The 23,249-nt window shown below is 37.4% G+C and overlaps 2 protein-coding genes and 1 pseudogene across 3 annotated transcripts; 2 read left to right on the top strand and 1 right to left on the bottom strand.

The window, feature by feature from the left end:
- The first annotated feature begins 3,029 nt into the window (after nt 1–3,029).
- LOC107790850 (protein HEAT INTOLERANT 4-like) lies at nt 3,030–3,631 on the top strand (annotated as a pseudogene).
- A 1,035-nt stretch (nt 3,632–4,666) lies between these two features.
- Nucleotides 4,667–12,195, top strand: LOC107790854 (mechanosensitive ion channel protein 6-like). Its single transcript, XM_016612813.2, has 5 exons — nt 4,667–7,003; nt 7,963–8,086; nt 8,641–8,934; nt 10,252–10,454; nt 11,640–12,195. Exons 1-5 carry the CDS (start codon nt 4,944–4,946, stop codon nt 11,926–11,928), a joined length of 2,970 nt encoding a protein of 989 aa, XP_016468299.1. The 5' UTR covers nt 4,667–4,943; the 3' UTR covers nt 11,929–12,195.
- LOC107790855 (pentatricopeptide repeat-containing protein At2g17033) lies at nt 10,743–15,965 on the bottom strand. 2 transcript variants are annotated; one of them, XM_016612815.2, is made up of 4 exons: nt 15,562–15,965; nt 13,295–14,767; nt 12,761–13,196; nt 10,743–11,275 (listed from the first exon to the last, which is right to left on the bottom strand). In XM_016612815.2, the coding sequence occupies exons 1-2, from the start codon at nt 15,844–15,846 to the stop codon at nt 13,673–13,675; spliced, it is 1,380 nt and encodes a 459-aa protein (XP_016468301.1). In that variant the 5' UTR covers nt 15,847–15,965; the 3' UTR covers nt 10,743–11,275; nt 12,761–13,196; nt 13,295–13,672. The 2 variants fall into 2 exon arrangements, with proteins under 2 accessions (XP_016468301.1, XP_016468300.1); XM_016612814.2 differs by having other exon boundaries at nt 12,761–14,767.
- Nucleotides 15,966–23,249: the final 7,284 nt, after the last annotated feature.

The raw sequence follows: 23,249 nt of genomic DNA, 5'->3' as shown, positions 1-23,249 counted from the left end.
TTAGATGAACCCTGAGAGACCCCTGCAATTTTTCTCTGAATCTGATAGTACCTACTAGCAGTAGACTGCTCATATCTTTCCTCTATGTCTCTTCATAGGTCCCTAGCAGTGTCACAATGTAAAACACTATCGACAATGTCTTTGGACAGAGCATTGCTGAGCCAAGAAAAGACAATATCATTACACCTAACCCAGTAGTCATAGAGAGGATAATTAGGTGGAGGCTGAAAAATCCTACCATTAATCATACCAGCCTTATTTTTAGTAGACAATGCAATTAGTATATTTTTTCTCCATGATGTGTGTCATGTTCCTGATAAAGGAACATAAACCAACAGAACACCTGGATTGTCTGATGGATGAACATAGAGAGGATGTGAGGAGTCGATAATCGTGGAAGAGGATTCAAGGACAATAGGAGAAGAGATTGATTCCGTACCTATGACTTTGGCAACACACGAATCGGTACAAACAGAAATCGATTTCACACAACAATAATAGTATAAATTTCAACCAGAATCAAAACATGCAAGAGATCTACAACTCAAAAATATGCTCGTCAATTAGGTCACGAATGATATAGACTAAATGAGTGTACAAATCATACCGTATCTTCTTCAAAATACTCGAAGGAGTAAAGACTTGTTTATCAAACGTAGAAAGTGCTGATGTTTTCCTCAAAGACGTCGCCGGAAAAGCTCAGAATCTCATCAAAAACTCGCAAAACAACCCTTGTCGAAAATACCCCAAAAACCTTCAAAATTGGAAAAAGTGAACCGATAGGATGAACAACCTCATCGAGTACTTCAAAAATCGTCGCTCTGATACCATGTTAACTGATGAAATTAGAATGAATTTGATGGAATGAATCGAAGAAAACTCTAGGTTCTAATCGGTGGAGAGAGACCATCGGGTAAATAAAAGAGAAAATTGATTCATTGATTTTTCTGTATAACAATAATAAAATCGGACATGGGTCGGGTCCCAGTATAAAGGGAAAAAAAATATATCGGCCCAGCTATACAAACAGGCCCAACTATAAAGTCCAACTAGAAATCTATCCTTGATTAGCAACAGTCACAATTCTATCAATTCTTTTGAGATACTCTTCTTCAAGTGGTCATTCTTTCTTTCAGCATTTTCCTCCTCGTGCTCGAGAAGCTAACCTAGAAGCTTTAGATTTTTGATTGTCAAACCCCGATTTAGTTGGGATACGGTTTGGTGCACTCCTGATTTTCTACGATGTTTTGATAATTGTACAAGAACATTCTGCTTTTTAACAAGCAAATTTTTTTCAATTTTAACAAGCAAGTCTTTAATTTTTTGTTCTCTCAAAATGTTGTTGCATCGTGAAAAGAATCCCTTCCATATCTACCGACTAAAGCCTTCAATGCAAGTAGAGACACTGTCACAGACTTACAAAAGGCAGCCCTTAATTTGTCTTTATTACGCTTTCTTTGTGGGTCTTACTTAGCGTTAGAAAACTAATTTAAAGTTGGAGAACGAAAAGATTTGGTATTTGTTAATTTATTTAGTTCATGTTTAAATTGGATTTGTAGTCGATTTAATATAGGAATAAATTTTTCAATTTTTAGTCAAAATAGGTTCCATACTATTATAGTCATAGGTCTTTGTATCCTTTAAATTAGTATCAAAAGCCCCCAAAACCAATACACATTGATTAACCTCTATTGCATAAACAATGAGGAAAGGCACAAAGAGAGAGGCTACAGAAGTTGGAGGAAAAGACAAGTCCAACGAGGAGGAGCCGCCCCAAGCACAAGCCCATTCAGCTGCTGAGCAAAGCAAATCTGTTCACAAAATTGCTAAGCGTGAGACAGAGTACTTTCCTGATAAGCGTAATTTGAAAAATCTATGGCAAGAAGTTTTTCCTGTTGGCACAGAGTGGGATCATATATACATGATTTACCAATATACGTGGAATTTCTCCAATCTCGAAGACGCATTTGAACAAGGCGGAGAATTGCATGGCGAGAAAGTCTATCTTTTCGGTTGTACTGAACAACAACTGGTTTATTTTCAGGGCCAATCAAAAGTCATTTGTATACCTGTTGTATCTCCATTTCCACGAGTTTTTGACCAATAGTGTCCCTTATCTTTGAGGGTAGGTCTATTTTGGTCCCTCAAATATAACCCCGAGCATATTAGTCCCTTAAGTATGCTAAAATGGAGCACCTTTAGTCTCACTGACACAATATGTTCAAAAACTATCGGTGTTACCCAACGCTGATTCATGAAGCAAATCTTCTGCTCTGAAGCAAAATATTTTCTCTCTTTTTTTGGATAACGCAAATTATCACTTTAATTCTTCATTTTTAGATAATGTCTTCTAAAATTTTGACCTTGAAAATATCCCCTTATGTGCCAGTTTTCAATAAGAAAATGATATTGTATAGCCGCTGTAAAAATAATAGCCGAAAAATATATAAAATTTATATATTTCTTTTGTATATATATACATTTAAAATTTTCGGTTGATTTTCCAAAAAGAAAAGTTAAAATTTGAAAAAAAATAGAGCTGCCAGGAGCACTTCTAGGCATGTTATTGAAGCAAACGAATAACCAGGTTGTATTATCACTTTTAGCTCGTCCCAGGAACTATTTACATCTGGTAGCAGAAAAAGTTTTCTCATTGAAAACTGGCACATAAGGGGATATTTTTAAGGTTAAAATTTTAGAAGACATTATCTAAAAATGAGGAATTGAAGTGATAATTTGCGTTATCCAATAAAAGGAGAGGAAACGTTTTTGCTTCAGAGCAGAAGATTTGCTTCATGAATCAGAGTTGAGTAACACCGTTAGTTTTTTAACACATTGTGTTAGTGAAACTAAAGGTGCTCCACTTTAGCATACTTAAGGGACTAAATATACTCAGGACTATATTTGAGGGACCAAAATAGACATAACTCAAAGATAAGGGATAATATTGACCAAAAAATCTCCCATTTCCACCTTCTGATAAAATTGGAATAAACTCAGTACAAAGAGAAGCTGAAGAGATACTACCAATGAAACTGATGAAGATGGACTGGTTTCCATACATTCCTTTAGAAAAATGGAAATCTCAAGTTGAAAGACTCAAATCCCAAATTTATATTCTGAGGTGTACTCAAAGAAGAGCTGGTTTAAAACACTTGAAATTGGAGCGAGTGAAGAAGTTTGAATACTGTTTACCTTATTTCTATCAACCATTCTCAGGTCGAACAAAGCACCGTTGTACATATCTTATTCCCAACCGAACCGCCTGTATTTTGCGAGTTTGATTGGGAATTTGACGAGCCAAAGGAAATGGCAAACCAACTTATTGAGGCAGAGGAGTTGGCTGCAGATAAAAAAGATGAATTTGTGAAATTTGTAGAGGAGAAAGTTGAAGAAGGAAAGAAGAATAATCGAGAGGCGAGAAAAGCCAGGAAAAAAGCTATAGAGGAAATGAGTGAAGAAGAGAAAGCTGCATCTCAGAGTATGAAATTCTATAAATTTTATCCTGTGTCCTCCTCAACTAATGCTCCTGATGTATCTCAGGTCAAATCTCCATTCATAAACATATACTACGGGAAGGCTCACAAAATTTTCTAAAAGATTTTGAATGAAATACATTATTTCGTAGCAAAGATTTGTAATCTCGTATAATGACTTTAGACAGTTTTCATGGTATGTTCATGTCAATTTTATTTTTAGTTAAAAAGCATTCTATTGTTAAAATGGGCACGTTCAATTTTCAACCATCTCTATTTGATTGCCATTTTTTTAACCACAAATAATGTTGCACTTTTTTTTCTTATTTTTGGTTCAGTAAGTTGTATCCAGGCTGGTACCCCCTTCCCCGTATACTTAAATGCGGAATGCTTTGTGCACTGGACTATCTTGGTTCAGTATTCTGGTTTATATAAAATTTAGTTATGTTGCCACATTGAAATTAAATCTTTGATGACACTCAAAATTTAAAGCAATTTGAGATATATGATCGGAGAAACTCGAAAAATATTTTTAGCATCTTAAAACTCGGGGTTAATAACCTAGATCACGAATAAAGAGAGTAATAAAAAAGGAAACAAGCTACACAGAAAGACAAACGAAATCAAACGTCAAGGATTTGGAGACTCTATTTCCGGGCTGAAAAATAATTTAGTTCTTCTTTCTTAGCCTAATTAAATTATATGTACGCTATAATTAAGTGGTTAGGATTTGCCTCTATTTTATTACCATATCTAGATTTTTCTATTATGATAGTGTAAAATATCTACCATAATTAAATTTACTTTTCCCAAAAGAAAAATATATGTCTTCCATGTTGAAAGATTCTCTCTCGTTGAGGATCCCCGTTTCATATTAAACACAATAACATCCACAATTTAGTTATTAAAAGTCTTGTTCATAATATAATCTTTTGATATATTTCTATTTTGGTCATCCGATTTTAATTTACTCGTCTCATGATTATTATTAGTGCTATTTCTTCGATGCATTCTTATAATTACTTTTTAGTTTAAGATTTTAACGTGAACTAGAATTCCAGAAAACACTACACAAGAGTTTTCATGCCCTGTAAGCAAGCATATCTCATGGGAAAGAAAGAAAAGTTTTGGCTAATACAAAGTCTAAACCTACATTAACGCAAAGCCCGCCTTATTTTACCTCCTAATTTATCGTCACATTGGCCATTTGTGATTCTCTTCCCCTTAATCTCTTTCCCTTTCCTTTAATTTTCTCTTCCTTTCCAATACCATAATTGATCCAAAACCACGTCATGCAAACACAAACACAAACTTAAACTTACATTTAATATGGGAATTTACAACATTAAATGTTTCCCAACTGCAGCATCTCATAACTGAAATTTCATCCAAAAATGTGCTTCAAACCTGAAAGATTAGAGGAACATCAATAACATAGAAGTTTCATATTAATCATCTAACAAAAGCATGGATCAACTTTCTTCATCTCTCAAGAAATCATTTAAACCTCATAGTTCCTATAAACATACCAAAAAGGTATCCGTTCCACATGATATCGAGAACCAACCTATCCTCTCTCATCAAAGCCCCGATACACCATATTCTGCTTCTTCGTCCGTCAATTCTTCCTCGTTGACAACAAGATCCTCCATTGATCTTAATGATCGTCGTGAAGTCATTGTCAAGATTGATGGTGGAGAAAAAATGACCACTCGGGATGGAAGTGAACGTAACATGTTATGGCACGAGCCGAGTTATGAATTTTGGAGAGAGGATATGATGAATAGCGGGCCTCAAAACAATGGCCCGACAATCCAACGTGGCATTAAAGACATGCCCGAAGATCCACCCTCGAAATTAATCGGACAGTTCTTGAATAAACAGAGAGCTGTTGGATGTGAAATGACATTGGACATGGACTTGGAAATGGATGAGCTGAGGAATCATCCAAAACCTGATAATGATAGCGCTGCTGGATCCAGTCCACTAAATTTTCCATCTGTTGACAATAACATGAATAACAACATAAATAATCATCGTTATACAACGTCAAAGGATCTAAGAGTTTCATTTCAGGCTCCGTCACCACCTAGTAACGTGGTTGACATCGAGCCTGACCAAGCTTATAATGACAATGAATGTTGCTCGACTGATGAAGGTGAAACTAGCGATGCAACACCCGATGAACCAAAGTATCTTAGCCGAAGAAGGACGATGAACATTAATAATCCTCCAGATGATAGTAATAACAGCAACAATACTTACTACACTCCTAAAACCAATGGTGGTGATAATGATCAGGTGCTAAGGTGCACTTCGTTTCAGAGAAGAGCGAGTGTGTTAGGAAGAGCAAAGACAAAATCAAGACTAATTGATCCGCCCGAGATACCTGAGAGGAGATCAGGAAAAATTGGAAAATCAGGTCAAATAAGATCTGGATTGCTAGGAAGAGCTTCTGGGATGCTAAAGCCACCAGAGGAGGAAGACGATGATCCATTATTCGATGAAGATCTTCCGGATGAATTTAAAAAGGACAAAGTTGATTGTTGGACCCTGTTGCAATGGATAAGTCTTGTTATTATTGTGACAGCTTTAATATGCACACTTGCTATCCCTTTATTGAAGAGGAAAGAATTCAGGGGACTTCATTTGTGGAAATGGGAGGTTTTGGTTCTTGTTTTAATATGTGGGAGATTGTTATCCGGTTGGGTGATTCGGTTAGTTGTGTTCTTCATTGAGAGGAATTTTCTGTTGCGAAAAAGGGTACTATATTTTGTTTATGGTGTTAGAAAGCCTGTTCAGAATTGTCTTTGGTTAGGTCTTGTTTTAATTGCATGGCACTTCATGTTTGACAAGAAAGTTGATGAGAATAATAAGTTTTTGGGGTATATTAATAAATTGATGATATGTATGCTAATTGGGACAATGTTATGGTTAGTGAAAACTCTTATGGTTAAAGTGCTAGCATCTTCATTTCATGTTAGCACTTTCTTTGATCGAATTCAAGAATCGTTGTTCAATCAATATGTGATTGAGACACTATCAGGACCACCTTTGATAGAAATTCATCGATCTCAAGTAGAAGAGGACAGAACATTGGCTGAAGTTTGGAAGCTGCAGAATATTGCAGGGGCACAGTTGCCAGCAGAACTTAGGCCCCCAATTGCTCCTCAATACAGTAGTAATAAGGGCGTAAGTGTTAATGGTGGACAAACGCCAACACCAAAACCATCAAGAACAGTAAGCATTTCGATTTCTGGTATTTCTGGTCCCTTGTCAAAAAATCAAGATGAACAGAACCAAGGGATATCAATTGATCATTTGCATAAATTGAACCCCAAGAATATTTCAGCTTGGAATATGAAGAGATTGATTAAAATAGTAAGGTATGGGGTAATATCTACGCTGGATGAGCAAATACTGGATACCAAAAGAGAGGATGAGTCTACGACGCAGATTAGAAGTGAATATGAGGCCAAAGTTGCAGCCAGGAAGATATTCCGAAACGTTGCCAAGCCTAGATCCAAGTAAGTAATTTCATAAACACTCAGTCAGTCAGGCATATTAGTCCAAATCATTTTCCTAGAACCAGAGGCGGATCTAGGATTTTCTGAACATGGGTGCACCACTAAAAAAAAACGTATTGAGTGGGAATTGATCCTTGTTTCTTAGGGTAAATATCCTAATATTCAACCAAGTAAACCATTCAATCTTTTGGGAATATGAGTGCCAACAGATAATATTAGACTAATTTTAGAAAATACATATATAAAATACCTAGTTTGACGGTGAGACCATGGGTTCACGTGCCCCATAATTGGGGCTATGAATCCGGCCTTGCCTAGAACCAGATAGTGAACTTCTTAGAGGTTGCATTGCTCCCTCTCTTATGCTAATACAAGTAACATAGTGAAATACAACAGAAAAAGGATACTTTTATGTAATTTTCATCTATTTGTGATTCTTCACGTTTGATTCTTGATAATTACCTAGTTTTGTGACAATAAAATTTAACAGTCCCTGAAAAGATTTTCAATTTTGGAATTACTATTGTATAGTGTATGAAGGGAACTTTGGAGCAACAGTAAAGTTGTGTGTAACCTATAGGTCACGGGTTCGAGCTGTGAAATCAGCCGCTAATACTTCACTAGGGTAGGCTGCCTACATCACACCCTTGAGATGCGGCCTTTCCCCGGATCTTGCGTGGATGCGGGATGCTTAGTGCACCGAGCTACCTTCCTTTTTAATTGTATAGTGTATACTTTGGTTTTGTGACCTGGTGTAGTCTGACTTTTATTCTTATAACTTACTGTTCAGATCAATAACACCTTTCCATATTTTATGCTGAGTAGAGAGCATCTAATTTATTATATCTTGTGGTACACCTATTACTCATATCAGAAAGAATCATATACTTAATTAAATAGCAGTCACATGATCATATCACTTCAGTAAAATTTAGTCTAAAACTTTGTTCTTCGGACAGATTCATCTACCTGGACGACCTGAGGTGCTTCTTGCGAGAAGAAGAGGCTTTGAAGAGTATGAATCTTGTGGAAGGATCACCAGACAGAGAAAAGATCAGTAGAGCATCACTCAAGAGCTGGGTGGTAAGAAATGCAAATTATGCAATAACTATTTGTTTCTGCTCATTAATTCTTGATGAAGTTATGCACATACTTTTTTTTCTACATATCTCTTTGTTTGAAATAATAAACTTAGGGGTCGTTTAGTACACGGGATAAGGTAGGATAATAAGGTGTGCGATTAGATTTATCCCATCAAACTTGGGATTATGGGATAAATTAGTGTAGGGATTATAATCCCAGGATTATAGTCCTAGGATAATTTAGTCCGCGTACCAAATGATCCCCTAAATGTTTTCATTTTTCTGTTGAGTTATTATAGGAGTGTGTCTTATGAATCGTCCTAAAATGTTTATAAATGTTGAACTTGTTTTGTAATGGTGGACTTTTTCATAATATTATCAGTGGCCATCTCCCTCTTCCATACTCCTTGCGCCTTATAAATGTTTTCCTTTGAATTGTGTTAGTCTCTTCTTCCACTTACAACAAAGTGGTAGCTAGCCTAATTTAAATTCCAACACTTTATCAATAGTTGTCTATGTCCACGATATCAGACGACTATCCTTGAATTTCTGCAGGTGAATGCATTTAGAGAACGAAGGGCACTTGCATTGACGTTAAATGACACGAAAACAGCTGTGAACAAACTTCATCAGATGGTGAATGTTTTAGTTAGCATCATCATTCTGGTTATCTGCCTTGTAATTTTAGGGATAGCGACCAGCAAGTTCTTGCTCTTCGTCAGCTCTCAGGTTGTTGTTGTGGCATTTGTTTTTGGAAACACTTGCAAAACCATATTTGAATCCATCATCTTCTTATTTGTGATGCATCCATTTGACGTGGGCGACCGTTGTGAGGTTGATGGAGTTCAGGTATATAGCATACTTTCTTGATCCTTTTTCTATTTTGTTATGCATCTACTTGTTTATTCCTTTCTCTTCAAACATAATACTTCGTTTCATCTTTTTTTCAGACTTTGGCTGGATATAGAATCTAAGAAGATATAAAGATTTTTTATGCATATTACAAGAGTAACTTTAAAACTTATACCCTTAAACATGATATTTTTGTGAATATAAGGGGTCGTTTGGTTGCCGGTTAGAGTTATGCAGGTATTAGTTATACATGTATTAGTTATGCAAATATTAGTTATGTATGTATTAGTTATGCAAGAATAAGTAATGCAGAGATTAGTTATGCATGTATTAGTTATGCAGGGATAAGTTATGCAAGGTTGAGTTATGTTGGGATTAGTTATGCGGGAATTAGTTATGCGGTAATTATATAAGGATTAGTAATATAGATGTAATGTGAGTGTTATTTATTATTAGCTTACTTTTATTTATTAAAATTGTTAGTATAGTTTAAATATATATTTTTAAACAAAAAATACAAGTTTGAATAAAGGGTATTCTTGTTATTTTGTGTTTTAAATACAAGTATTACTAATACATGTATAAGTTATTCCACCTTCTACCCTGCATAAATAATACATAGATTCCCTCATAACTTATACATGCATTAGTTATGCGGAAAAGAAAAATATGAACCAAACATTGTATTAACAATGCTGCATTTTATGTGGAAAAGAGGAAAAAACAACCAAACATTGTATAACTTATGCCAATTGCTATGTGGAGATTATTTTTTCCCTTTCTTTTAACCAAACAATGTATAAAGTTATCCTAATTTTAATACATGGATAACTCCTCTCTAACAGGCTACCAAACGACCCCTAAGAGCATGCCACTAAGGGCAAAACAAAAGGTCTAAATTTAAAGGGCTTTTAAATATAGAAAGGTGCCATTTCATTTTGCAACACAACATACCCTGTGTAACCCTACGAGTGGGGTCTGAAGAGAGTAGTGTGTATCCAGATCTTACCTCTACCTTGGGAAGGTAGAGAGGCTTTTTCCAATATACCCTCAGGCTCAAGGAAAGCATTCCAAAGCAAAAGGGGAGTGTGTATGCGAGAGGCTTTTTCCAATATACCCTCAGGCTCAAGGAAAGCATTCCAAAGCAAAAGGGGAGTGTGTATGCGGACCTAAAATGAACTACCATTTCATTTTAAACTTATAAAGTATCATATAAAATGGAACAAAGGGAGTAATAAATATTAGTACTACTTTTTACCATATTTATGTGTTTAGCAAGGTCTGATTTGTATAATTTTTTGTTTTGTGTTTCAGATGATTGTTGAAGAGATGAACATTTTAACTACCGTCTTTCTGAGATTCGACAACCAAAAGATAATGTATCCAAATAGCACTCTTTCAACTCGACCTATTGGCAATTACTACCGTAGTCCTGATATGGGAGACTCCATTGATTTTACTGTCCACATTGCTACACCAGCAGAGAAAATTGCTGCTGTGAAACAAAGAATAACCAGGTATATATCTGTCTTGTCATCCAATATAATCTTTTATCACCTCTGTGAATGCTTTGCAGCAAGTGTGTAGAAAACTTTACATGCATCCTTAATGAACAAAGGACATTAGTGTAGCAGAATTCACAAAAAAGAACGTACCAGCTGCATATGAATTTCATGACATAGTGTCGCGAAAAGGATGCTTGATTGGCCTTTAGATGGATGCCCCTTTCTTTCCCTTTTTAATGTTTTCATTTTTTTTTTGAGAAGGTAACATATTTGTATATTTATATGAAGACTTAACTAAAATTGTGAAGTCACCCATAATTACAAAGTAAGTGCCCATACAAAACTACACAAAAAGGGCTCTTTTCTGCATTGTTCTCTTACAATGAGTCTAAGGCATCTAAAATGGATACACTATCCTCCAAAAGTTTTCCTTTACACCAAAAATAAAAAAGAACTAAACATTTCATCTTTATCTTCTGAATGTTGTTGGATTTCTCTTCAAAGCATCTTTGGTTTCTCTCTTCCCACACTGTCCACCATATACTAGCTGGGACAATTCTCCATCTCTCTTTGTCTCTCGAAAGTGAGCCCTCTTTATTCCAGCTAGCTAGAATATCAAGGATTCTTCCCGGCATTGCCCATGGAATTCCCCTTAGACCGATAAAAATCCTCCATATATGTATAGTGAAGCTGCAATGCAAAAAGAGATGACTAATTGTCTCTGCCTTCTCACCACATAGGTAACACTTAGAGCACATCTGAAATCCTCTTCTTGTTAGGTTGTCATGTGTTAGGACTGCTTCTTTAGCTAATAGCCAAGTAAAAATATCCACCTAGCAAGAAAAGGGAAAAAAGTAAAAACAAGAATGTAAACTAAGAAAGCCGATGAAAAGCTATTTTTTTTTCATTTCTTTTAATCTAGATGGTGTCCGAATCAGTTTGCGCATACTTTGACTATTCCATCAAGTACTTGTTATCTCCCACTAGTACATGTATTGCGTAATTTTGTCTTGGTAGGCAAAGTTATCCAATACACGTGCTGGTGTGGAATAGCAAATACCCGGTGGATAATCGAGGGGCGCTAACACCATTGTTGGATAAAAAAAAGTTATATTAGTTAAAAAAAATTGTATGATAGTGAAAATTAGATGATATTGAGTTATGACTTGACATAATTTTGGTGGCTTGCTATTGCAGTTATATTGAGAGCAAGAAGGACCACTGGTATCCCTCTCCTACAGTTGTACTGATGAACCTGGAAGATCTAAACAGGTTGAAAATGTCTGTATGGATAAGACATAGAATGAACCATCAGGATATGGGAGAAAGGTGGCTCAGAAGAGCTCAGTTGGTTGAGGAGATGGTTAAAATTTTCAAAGAGCTCGACATTGAGTATCGACTGTATCCCATTGACATCAACGTTCGCGGTATGCCTCCCATTACCTCCAACAGGATTCCCTCAACTTGGCCTACAGCTGGGAACTAAGCAAGAAAATCTCATCGGAATTGGCTCGCAGATGCTCCAATTTCCAAAGGGGAGAGCTTCACTTTTGGTGTTCTTTTACTAGTATAGGACATTAAGCCACGGGGTTTTTGGTGTTGCCCTTGATGGCCTCGACATAAGTTGTTTTCCACTTTTAGAAGTAGAGAAGGTTATTATAATTAGCAGTTTTTCCCTTCTAAGTTCTAACATAGGCAGATCAAGGAATTAGGTACAAAGTACCCACATTCATCCAGTTTGTGACAATCAAGGTAAAATTAGTATATATATATATATATATATATATATATATATATATATATATATATATATATATTACTATTTTTTTTTAAAATTACGCAACTATATAAAAGAATTTGAGCTGAAAGTAACAAGTGCATCTCTATATGCTATGCACACCTTTCCCTGCCTACTATACCTGCTACAAAGGCACACATCTATCCCCACCTACTAAACAACGTGCAATTAGGGATGGATTGGATCAAGTAGGATTGTCATATTGGAGGATCGTGTAATACTTTTGAACAGACCTAAAGACAAGGCTAAAATAGTGCAACATTTTCTTGTAATGATAAATTCAAATAGTAGCCAGCTTTTGGTACATTACTTTGAAGTGAGAATGCTTTCAATTAGCAGCAAGCTAGCAAGTCTTCTTGCAATGGAAATTGCCTCCGCAAGAAGGAAGTGGTTTAGTAGAGTGAATTACATTCAGTTGCCTGAATTCTTTTAGTAAAGAAATTCTTTCCACCTGGTGATCATTGATCTAATATAACTATCATACCAAGGATAAAATAATGGACATAACTTCTGTGCTGACCTTGCTTAAAATCTGCGGCAATGAGAAATATTGAAGCATGGTTGTACAGAATTGTTCAAGTTGGAGTTACACCATCATTGAATCTTGCAATGGAAGCGCTCTGGTACTTGTTAGTTAGGATTCCTGCTTCTTGAACGGAAGAACTTATAGATATTCCTCGACTATTACTCCACTCCTCGGTCCATTGATGGTCTCGCCAATCTTGCACAAAGGGGGATGTTGAATGATTGCTGAGTGTTTTTGGATACCATCATGAGACAAAATGACAATCTTTTCGCAACCCAATGTTTTTTTCCACGGAGCAGTAACGTTGGTGTGATTGGTTAGGTAAGAGCAATCTATGCTACAAATCGATTTTGTCGTCATGTTTGTCCTCCTCTATTATGAATAATCCACCCAACAAGGACCTTGATCTTTAAGATTTTGCTCATAAACCCTGCAAGAGTAATAAATGCATATATTTCTTAAACAGAAAATCTTGCTATGATTTGTTTCTCCACTTCAGTTTGGATGCAAATCGCTGTGATTGCTTACTTCTGAAGATGCAGCTCGATTTGTTTCTTTGACTTCTTTGCAGGAGTTTTGCAAATGTGAAACACAAGTATTTAGGCCCATAACCAAATATTAAATGCTTGAATAGCTCGCAATATGCAGCCAAATATTAGATGCTTCAATAGCTGAGGATGATTGTTCAACAAAAAGCTGCACGCCACAACAATTAATGATGATTTACCTTTCTCTCACTGATTATAACAGAAAAATGCATATTTGAGGATATCAGATGATCGTGTTTCAACTTTCAAACATAACCAACTAAATTGATACGGGTATATTCAATTCAACATCTTCAGCTTCTTGTAGTAATCCGTCGTGGTAACATTTTTCTTGATTCAACATCTAGAGCTGTCGCTGTCAGGATATCCTTTCATGTATAGTGGTATTGTTGTTTGATAACCACTCCATGAAACTTTTTCCTTTACCAATGAAACATCCAATGTTCTTCCTATCAATCCTGAGTGGACATCCTACCCGTAGAAGTAATTCCTTGATCAACCCTTTCACTGGGGATTCTCCTCTAACAACACTGTGTTTTCCCGCTCCACATACCACTGTGATTTCAGCAGGAAGAACGCGATTTTCAGCAACAAGCTTGCACTGAAGCTGATGAAACCATTGTAATATGATCACATAAGCAGAGCTCAAATGCATCCCATGCAAGTCCAGCTTCAACTCCGAAGGATTCCACTGCATTGTCTCCTCCAAAACCGATGATCCAACCAGTATCTTCACCAAACTCGCTTCATTCTCATTCAAATTCGCCAGTAACTCTTCAAGAGAAAGAGGAACACTCTTCGGATCTTGCAGCAAAAGACTAATCGTGGGGCACGAATTCAGCACCGAATTGTAAGTCCTAATAGAAAACGGAACACCTGAAACATCCATTTTTTGGAGCCACGAAACCATTTCTGAAAGCTCGTACTGAGATCCAAATGAATTAAGCACCATATTTGCGCCAACTGTATCTAATTGAAGTCCCATACTCTCCATTTGACCTACAATCCTTTTCATATCACTAAAGAATCCTGATTTACCATATGAATAAACTAGAGCTCTAAATTCAAACTTTGATAATTTCAATCCTAATTCCTTCATCTCTTCAATCAATTCCTCAGCGTCACGCGGTAATCCAATAGAACAAAATGCATCCACCATCGAGGCGTACCCTTGTTGCTTCAGATAAACAGACGAGGAACATGAGAGAAACAACTTCAATTTTGTGCAAAAATCCAAAACACCTTTTTCCGATTTGTGCTTAGATTGCGAATGGATCAACTGAGAGTAGAAACTACACAAATCTCGTTCTCGGCCTCCTAATTTAGAAACCGTTTCAGTAACTAGGGTTTCAGCTTCATCAAATCTCTCTAGCTTGTAAAGCAAAGCAACCAAGTCAGCCACTAGCTTCGAATTCCAATCAAACCATGACGCTTCACTGATTTCCAAATACAACTGCAAATAAACATTTTGCCTTGCATTCAATCAGACTTATGGTAATAAAAATTAAGCAAGAAATTGGAATAGATTTAAGTTTTATACACTGGCAATGAAGATTATTTTACACTATCAATGAATTGCAACTTGAAATAGTAGGTTAGTTATCATTTTTATCAGATTACTAATTAATGCTTATCACAAGATTTTTATGTAAGAGTTTAAGTTATATACACTGTCAAGGTAAAAGAAATTTTTATTCTCAGTTCATCCAAAGAATGACAAAAGTGGGTTGCTCTAGTGGTGAGCACCCTCCACTTCCAACCAAGAGGTTGTGAGTTCGAGTCACCCCAAGAGCAAGGTGGGGAGTTCTTGGAGGGAGTGAGCCGAGAGTCTATCGGAAATAGCCTCTCTAACCTAGGGTAGGGGTAAGATCTGCATACAAACTACCCTCCCCAGACCCCGATTATAGTGGGTTGTTGTTGATGTTGTTGTTCATCCAAAGAATATCTATACGTAAGTCTATGTGTAATCTTGAAAATAAGATATATTACCTTCTACAACAACTAAAAGTGACCTCATAGTGCAAATTTTACTTAAACTGACAAAATATATAGCTTAAATTCTACTTTAATTACCTAATAAGTTAGTATCTGATTGTGCAAGTATTTTTTACACCATCTGGCATAGTATTTAAACATTGAAATACAAAATAATACAACTGCAAATACACATTTCGCTTGGCAGTGAATCATTCTTAGCTTAATCAATGAGAAGGACAAACTGAAATAGATGATAACAGAGAGACGTACGGGAAGGGCAAGAGAAGAAAGGCGAAGGTGAGAGGTAGTAGGCGATAAGAGGTGAGATAGAGTACTGAGAGCGACGTGTTTTGAAGATGAGGCCACGAATTTGCGGAGTAAGCGGTGAGTAGCGGATATATCGTCGGAGTCGGTGGCGATAAGGGTGGAAATAAAGCGGTGGCCTTGTTTGCTCAGCGAGCACCGAGGACTACCTGACTGTGAGTGGCGGTTCCGGAGGCTTATCCGGTGACTTGGCAGCGGCACCGGCGCCGGAAGTAGGATACTTCCGATCATGTTTTGGATAAATAATCGAATCTATTGTGTGAAATGGCAAAGGTACAAATTTGCCCCTAAATTTTTTACAAATGGTTCAGATTTGCATATGTTACTAGTTGCGGTTAGATATAAAAAAAAAAACTAAATTTGTCCTTATTGTGTTATGAAATGATAGTACGCTGAGCTAAAAGAGTATTATGTTAAGAAGTTAACAGTTGTTAGAAATTTCTTATGTTTATATAGTTTTGTCCCTAATTTAGTTGTAATTTTCAATTGAGTCCCTGTATTAAGAAACTTAGGGGTCGTTTGGTTTAGAGATAAATTATACTTGGATTAATTATATAGGGATACATGATATAGGACTATAATATTTAGTTTGATATATTACAAAGCGATTTTTTCCTTCCTATACAATATTTGAAACTTATTTACCAAAATTGTCCTAATTTTGTATATAACCCGCCCTAAACAAGAATTACTTACAAATTATATACGATCCATTATTAGTATCTTAAATTAGAGGATTTCGTTACATAATTTTTCTTTTTTCTCTCCTCTCCTCTTTCCCTATTCACTGTCGTCTCTCTCATCAATTTTTCCTTCCTTCTTTCTTCATCACTCTCTCTCACCGTCTCTCTCTCTCAATAAAATTTGTGAATGAAATTATAGATATGGAGCCGATGGAAGATGGCACAACCGCACAATATATTCATGGCTTGGAAACGAAATGAGCAGTTCTTGATTTTAGGGGAAAACATATGAAGGTCCTCGAATTAAAATATAAAGACCTTGTCCTTGTGTATATAACTCTTCTAAGCCCAAAATAGCTTGGACTTCAATTGATTTATTCAGTTCAGTTCTTTGCATAGCACATGACTATAGAAAGAAATTTTCGTTCCTGTTGCACTATTATTGTTCGAATTGTTTGACGATCAATAAAATTTGAGGGTATTTTATTTTCCATCATTGACAACCATTAAAAAGTTAAAGGCTTTGAATTCAAATTCGGCATGTCGAACAATATATTGGACAATAACATACAAATATAAAAATAAATTTCGTACAAATTTAATACAAATTGATATATCTACAACAATATACATACTAAAAATAAATTTCATACAACTAATTATATAGTATACACTTATTTACAACTTTCATACATTATTTTTACCCATTTAAATACATCTACAACATCATACAACTTAAATATAATTTTCATACAAATTTTATTGTGATGACCCGATAGGTCATTTTGAGTTTTAGCCTTTATTTATGTGTTCCGAGATCTCGATTAGTTCCGTTTAGCATTCCTCGATTTGCATGCACAGTCCGTGTCTTATTCCGGAAAGTCTTTATGAAAAAAATTGAATAAAGTGTGAATTTTTACCTTAAAAATGATTTGAGTTGACTACGGTCAACAATTTATGTAAACGGACCCGGATCAGTATTTTGACGGTCCCGGTGGGTCCGTATCATGATTTGGGACTTGGGCATATGCCCGGAATTGAATTCGAAAGTCCCTAACGTGATTTATTGAAAACTAGTAATTTGAAGGTCTAAAGAATTTTGAAGTTTTACCGTAGGTTGAATTTATAGCTATCGGGTTTGGATTTCTGTTCCGCGACTTGGTATAGGTTTATTTTACTATTATTGACTTGTCTGCAAAATTTGGTTCAAAACGGAGTAGATTTGACACGATTCGGACGCTCGGTTGTAAATTTGAAAGTTCTTAAGTTTCGTTAAAAATTTTATACATTTTGATGCTCGATTCATAGTTCTAGGTGTTATTTTGGTATTTTTATCGCGCGAGCGAGTTCGTATGATATTATTACACTTGTGTGCATGTTTGATTTGGAGCCCGAGGGGCTCGGGTGAGTTTTGGATAGGCTACAGGTCATTTTTGGACTTAGAGGTTGCAGCTTAAACTCGTTTTCTAATATCTGGTGTTTTGTTCTTCGCGGTCGTGAAGCAACTCCCGCGATCATGAAGGATAACTTGGGCTGGGATGGTTTTTCTTCTACGCGAATGCGAAACATCGAAGGGATTAATCTTCGCGAACCCGACCCTTCACTCGCGAACGTAGTGAGTAAGGGATTATGGGGGTTTGTTCTACGCGAACGCAAGCCCACGTTTGCGAACGCGATGGCTAGGGGAGACAGAACATCGCGAACGCGTGCAATATATTTTGTTAGATTTGATTGGTTTGGAGATGAATTTTAGAGGAAAGACCCCGGTTGAGCTTTGATTTGATTGCAGAGTGAGGTAAATATTGGATCTAACCTTGACTTATGGGAATTAGGAATTTTTGAACTATGTGTTGTGTGAATTATGTGAGAAAAGAGCGTATATGCAAGGTGACCAGTGTATATACGCTGTCAAGATATTTGTTTCAATGTTTCTCGTTATTTCATGAATTGTCTTATCCCATGCCTTAATTGTTACATGCTTTATTTGACTTCTATGTCGTAATAGTTACTTGTAATTTATTTATTCTTGTATTATATTGTTCGTCCCTTCCATGAATCCGTGCTTAATTGCTACTTGCCTTTAATTATTTTACTTGCACATCTTGATTGTCACATGCTTTACTTGTCCTATTATTTTTGTAATATTTGTTGCATTCTAAGATGTAGTTTCATTTGCGTGAGTTGTTGAGTTTGTTAGGCACCGATAAACTTGTAAAGTAGAAACTTCGAATTTTAAAGATTCTTTGATTATTATGTGGTCCTTTATTGCCTTGTACTTTTACTCTTTGATGTAGAAATTCTTGTAAATTAAGTATTGGATTATTTATGCTAATTAAAATTATTTGAGGATCGGGTTGCATGTTGCAACAGAAATTGAAGGATATTGAATTGAAATGGTAGATAAGGGCAAATACTTGATGTTGATAAATGATGATATGGCGGGATCGGATTGCGGGCTGCAATAGATTGTATACGTAGAAATTGATGTTGATAAATGATAATATGGTGGGATCGGATTCCGCGCCACAACAGATTGTATACGTGGTACTTGATATTATTAACGGATGATATGGTGGGATCGGATTGCGCCGCAATGGATTGTGTGTGTTATAATTATTGTTATTGTTGTGTTGGTTTCAACATTTTTATATGAGATTACGAGACTTGTTATTCTAGGCTTTCTGATAGTGAGGTTTGAGTTCATTTTCACAAATTAATTATTTTACTTCCATTTCCTGCTTTTCCTTTCATGTTATTATTATTATTACTGCGTACAGGTTAATGTAAGTGGACCACTTTAGCCTCGTCACTACTTCGTCGAGGTTAGGCTCAGCACTTACAGAGTACATGAGGTTGGTTGTACTCATACTACACTTTGCACTTCTTGTGCAAATACCGGAGTTGGTCCTAGTGGCGTTCAGTAGCTTTTGCTCGGATTCAGTCGCTGGCAGAGACTTGAGGTACAATTGTACGGTATCCGCTGCCTTGGAGTCCCCTTCCTCCCTTCCTTTACTGTTTTATTAAGTTTCAAAACAGTATAGTTTGTTCAACCATGTTTGTAGCACTTTAGATGTTCATGTACTCGTGACACCAGCTTCTGGGTTTTATTTAGACTTTGCTGTTCGGTATTATTTTACTATACTTCAGACTTATATCGTTTTTATTGTTAATATCTTGTTATAAATTGTTAAAATCGGCAAATTTTCTGTTCCACGTCGGCTTGCCTAGCAAGTAGATGTTAGACGCCATCATGACTCTGAGGTTGGGATTCTGGATCGTGACAAGTTGGTATCAGAGCACTAGATTGCCTAGGTCTCACGAATCATGAGCAAGCTTAGTAGAGTCTGGAGAATCGGTGCGGAGACGTCTGTACTTATCTTCCAAAGGCTATGGAGTTTTAGGAAAAAATTCACTTCTTTCTTTCCCTATCGTGCGATTTTGTTCTATCATTGATGTTTGAATCATTCCATTCTTGCTCTCGCGCAGAGTGTGAGAACACGCACAACATCTACAGTCGGGCAGGAGCCGGAGCCCCCTATTGCAGCTACTACCAGGGGTAGAGGCCGAGGTCAAGCCAGAGGCAGATCTCAACCTAGAGCTCGAGCAGCAGCACCCGCAGTGGAGCCTCAGATTGATCATGAGGAGGAGATCCTAGCTCAGACCGTACCAGTCGGACTAGCTCAGGCCCCTGAGGGATTTTTAGCCACTCCAATGCTTCAGGACGCTCTAGTTTGCTTGGTGGGCCTTATGGAGAGTATGGCCCAGACCGGTATATTTCCAGTTGCACCAACTGTCTCTCAGGCTGGGGCAGGAGCACAGACTCCCGCTACTCACAGTCTGGAGTAGATGGCTCCCCTATATCAGACTCTAGCAGCCTAGCCAGTTGGGGTAGTTCAACCGGTTGTTGTGGCCCAGGCGGGGAATAGGGTCGATATGTCTTCTAAGGCCTTGATGAGGCTGGATAAGTTTACCAAGCTCTTTTCTGTTCATTTCAGTGGTACACCCTTTGAGGAACCATAGAATTACTTAGACCGTTGCCACAAGGTGTTGCGCAACATGGGTATTGTTGAGACCATTGGGTCAACTTTGTAGTGTTCCAGATGACTGGTTCTGCCAAGAGATGGTGGAGAGATTATGTGTTAACCAGACCAGCTGGTTCGCCTTCACTTACCTAGGATCAGTTTCATAGCTATTTCTAGAGAAGTTCATTCTTTCACTCTGAGAGAGGAGTATCGCAGGCAGTTTGAGCGCCTTCAGCAGGGTAGCATGACCATTACCCAGTATGAGACTCGAATTATGGACCTAGCTCGCCATATCATTATCTTGCTCCCTACTGAGAGGGAGAGAGTAAGGAGATTCATTGATGGGCTCACTTTCAGTATCAGACTACAGATGGCCAAGGAGACTTGAGATGATATTTCTTTTTAGAGGGCCGTAGAGATTGCTAGACAGATAGAGATGGTTCGTGGTCAGGAGAGGGGGGCGGTGTCAGATAAGAGGCCTCGTCATTTTGGAGGTTTCAGTGGTGCCTCATCTAGAGGCAGGGGTACTTTGGGTAGAGGCCATCCTCCCAAGCCGTTTTAGTCAGCACTTCAAGCATCTCATGGTAATTCGGGTAGTCGTGGTCCTTATGTATCTCGTCCTGGGCAGCTAGCCTGCAATGCACCATCAACTCCTATTAGTGCGCCTCTGATCTAGAGATACCACAGTGGTTATCTGGCTTGTTCGGGTCAGCCTCAATAGCCACAGTAGCCGGGAGGTTGTTTTGAGTGTGGGGGTACAGGTCACATCAGGAGGTACTGCCTGATATTGTTGAGCAGCATGCCATAACAGAGTTCTCGTGCAATGGTTCAGGCACCAGTTGTTGTACCGCCTGCTCAGCTAGCTAGAGGCGGGGGTCAGGCTGCCATAGGTGGAGGTCAGACCATTAGAGGTGGAGGTCAGGCTGTTAAAGGTGGAGGCCAGCCAACTAGAGGCCGTCCGAGAGGTGGAGGTCATGATGGTGGAGCCCAACCCCATTTTTATGCATTCCCAGTTAGACTTGAGGCCGAGTCATATGACGTCGTTATCACAGGTATTGTTCCAGTTTGCCATAGAGATGCTTTAGTTATATTTGATCCGGACTCTACTTATTCCTACGTGTCATCCTATTTTGCTTCATATCTGGTTGTGCCTCATGATTCTTTGAGTGCTCATGTGTATGTGTCCACACCAGTGGGAGATTCTATTATTGTAGATCGTGTTTATCGCTCGTGTGTGATTACTATTGGGAGTCTTGAGACTAGTGTAGATCTCTTACTACTTGATATGGTAGACTTTGATGTTATTTTGGGCATGGATTGGCTGTCACCTTATCATGTTATATTGGATTGTCACACCAAGACGGCGACCTTAGCCATGGCGGGGTTGCCTCGATTAGAGTGGAGAGGGACTCTTGGCCATTCTACCAGCAGTGTTATCTCTTATATGAAGGCTCGACGTATGGTCAAGAAGAGATGTCTAGCTTATTTGGCCTATATTCGCGATTCTAGTGCGGATATTCCTTCCATGGATTCGGTACCAGTTGTGCGTGAGTTTTCAGAGGTGTTTCCTGCAGATCTGTCGGGGATGCCACTCGACAGAGATATTGACTTCTGTATTGACTTGGTTTTGGACACTCAGCCCATTTCTATTCCACCATACTGTATGGCCTCGCCTGAGTTGAAGGAACTGAAGGAGCAGTTGCAAGATTTACTTGATAAGGGATTCATTAGCCCTAGTGTCTCGCCTTGGGGTGCGTCCGTGTTGTTCGTGAAGAAACAAAATGATGGTTCGATGAGGATGTGTATGGACTATAGGCAGTTGAACCTGTTGGTATTATTATACTTGATAATGCAAAGCCAAAGATTTCTTTGTGGTCCATTTTTCTTCTTTACTTCTTTGTCTTTTGTAAAAGACAAAGTGTCCCTTATTGGTTGTGGAAAGTCCTTTTTTTTCCTTATATTGAATTGTTCTTTGTTGGGCTTGTAAAGAGCAAGTAAAGGGAGTGGTCTCACGCACATGAAAAATTAGTCCTAAAGGCAAAACGGGGCGATTTGCCCCCCCTGCGCGCGAGATATACGTGAGGCCTAATCCAAATTTGGTTTTGCTAAAATTATTTTTTATTTTTTGAGCTTACCAGAAAAGTGTACAAATACATGCTTACCAAAATTCATTCTCTTTGAATCGGATTTTGTAATGTCCAATTTATTACTTTGTAACAACCATGATTTAATTCTTGTAACAGTTGTGTTTAATTCTTGTAACGGTTGTAGTTAATTTTGTAACGGCCCCATTTTAATTTCTGTAATAGCTACAAATTAATTCCTTCATCTGTAACTGTTCAACAACTTTGCAAAGGCAGTCTTATTTATGAATAATGGGACATAGAAAACACCTTCAGCTCTCTTCTTCTTCTTCAATCGATTTCTAGGCAATTATTTTTTGCAAATTCTAAACTTTCAATCACGAGTGCACGTGTTTGAAGGTGTTGTGGAACCTTGAGAGCGACCGGTCTTAACAATTTGCACCCAGTCAGACAGAAATCGCTTTCAAGGCAGTGACTTGCCATGACATAGTATTTTTGATAAGTTGTTCTTGCTTCCTTCTTGTTCTTCGTCAATATTATCTACTCATTTTTCTTACAATTTAAAAGAGATTCTTTATATATAATATTGACTAATGGCTACCACTTTGAACAAAACACTTTGTGATATGTCAAAGCTTGAGCCTTTAGATGGAAACAATTATAAGCGCTGGTCCCAGAAACTTTTAATTTTCTTTGAACAATTTGTAGTTGATTACGTGTTGTTCACCAAACCTCCTGCTAATGTTGTTGCTGATAGTTCTAATATTGCTACTATTGTTGTTGCTGATGATGCTGCTAAGAAGAAATTTGAAAAGGATAATAAAACTGTTCGAGGGCATATGCTT

Source organism: Nicotiana tabacum, chromosome 24 (assembly GCF_000715075.1).
Source record: "Nicotiana tabacum cultivar K326 chromosome 24, ASM71507v2, whole genome shotgun sequence".
In the NCBI taxonomy this organism is placed as follows: domain Eukaryota; kingdom Viridiplantae; phylum Streptophyta; class Magnoliopsida; order Solanales; family Solanaceae; genus Nicotiana; species Nicotiana tabacum.
This window is presented reverse-complemented; position numbering and strand designations above follow the sequence as displayed.

Coding starts and splice junctions, on each gene's coding strand:
- LOC107790855 (XM_016612814.2), bottom strand. CDS start 15,846: ATGATCGGAAGTATCCTACTTCCGGCGCCGGTGCCGCTGCCAAGTCAC. Junction 14,768..15,561: donor TTTCTTCTCTTGCCCTTCCC/GTACGTCTCTCT, acceptor GTTTATTTGCAG/TTGTATTTGGAAATCAGTGA.
- LOC107790854 (XM_016612813.2), top strand. CDS start 4,944: ATGGATCAACTTTCTTCATCTCTCAAGAAATCATTTAAACCTCATAGT. Junction 8,935..10,251: donor GTGAGGTTGATGGAGTTCAG/GTATATAGCATA, acceptor TTTGTGTTTCAG/ATGATTGTTGAAGAGATGAA. Junction 10,455..11,639: donor GTGAAACAAAGAATAACCAG/GTATATATCTGT, acceptor TTGCTATTGCAG/TTATATTGAGAGCAAGAAGG.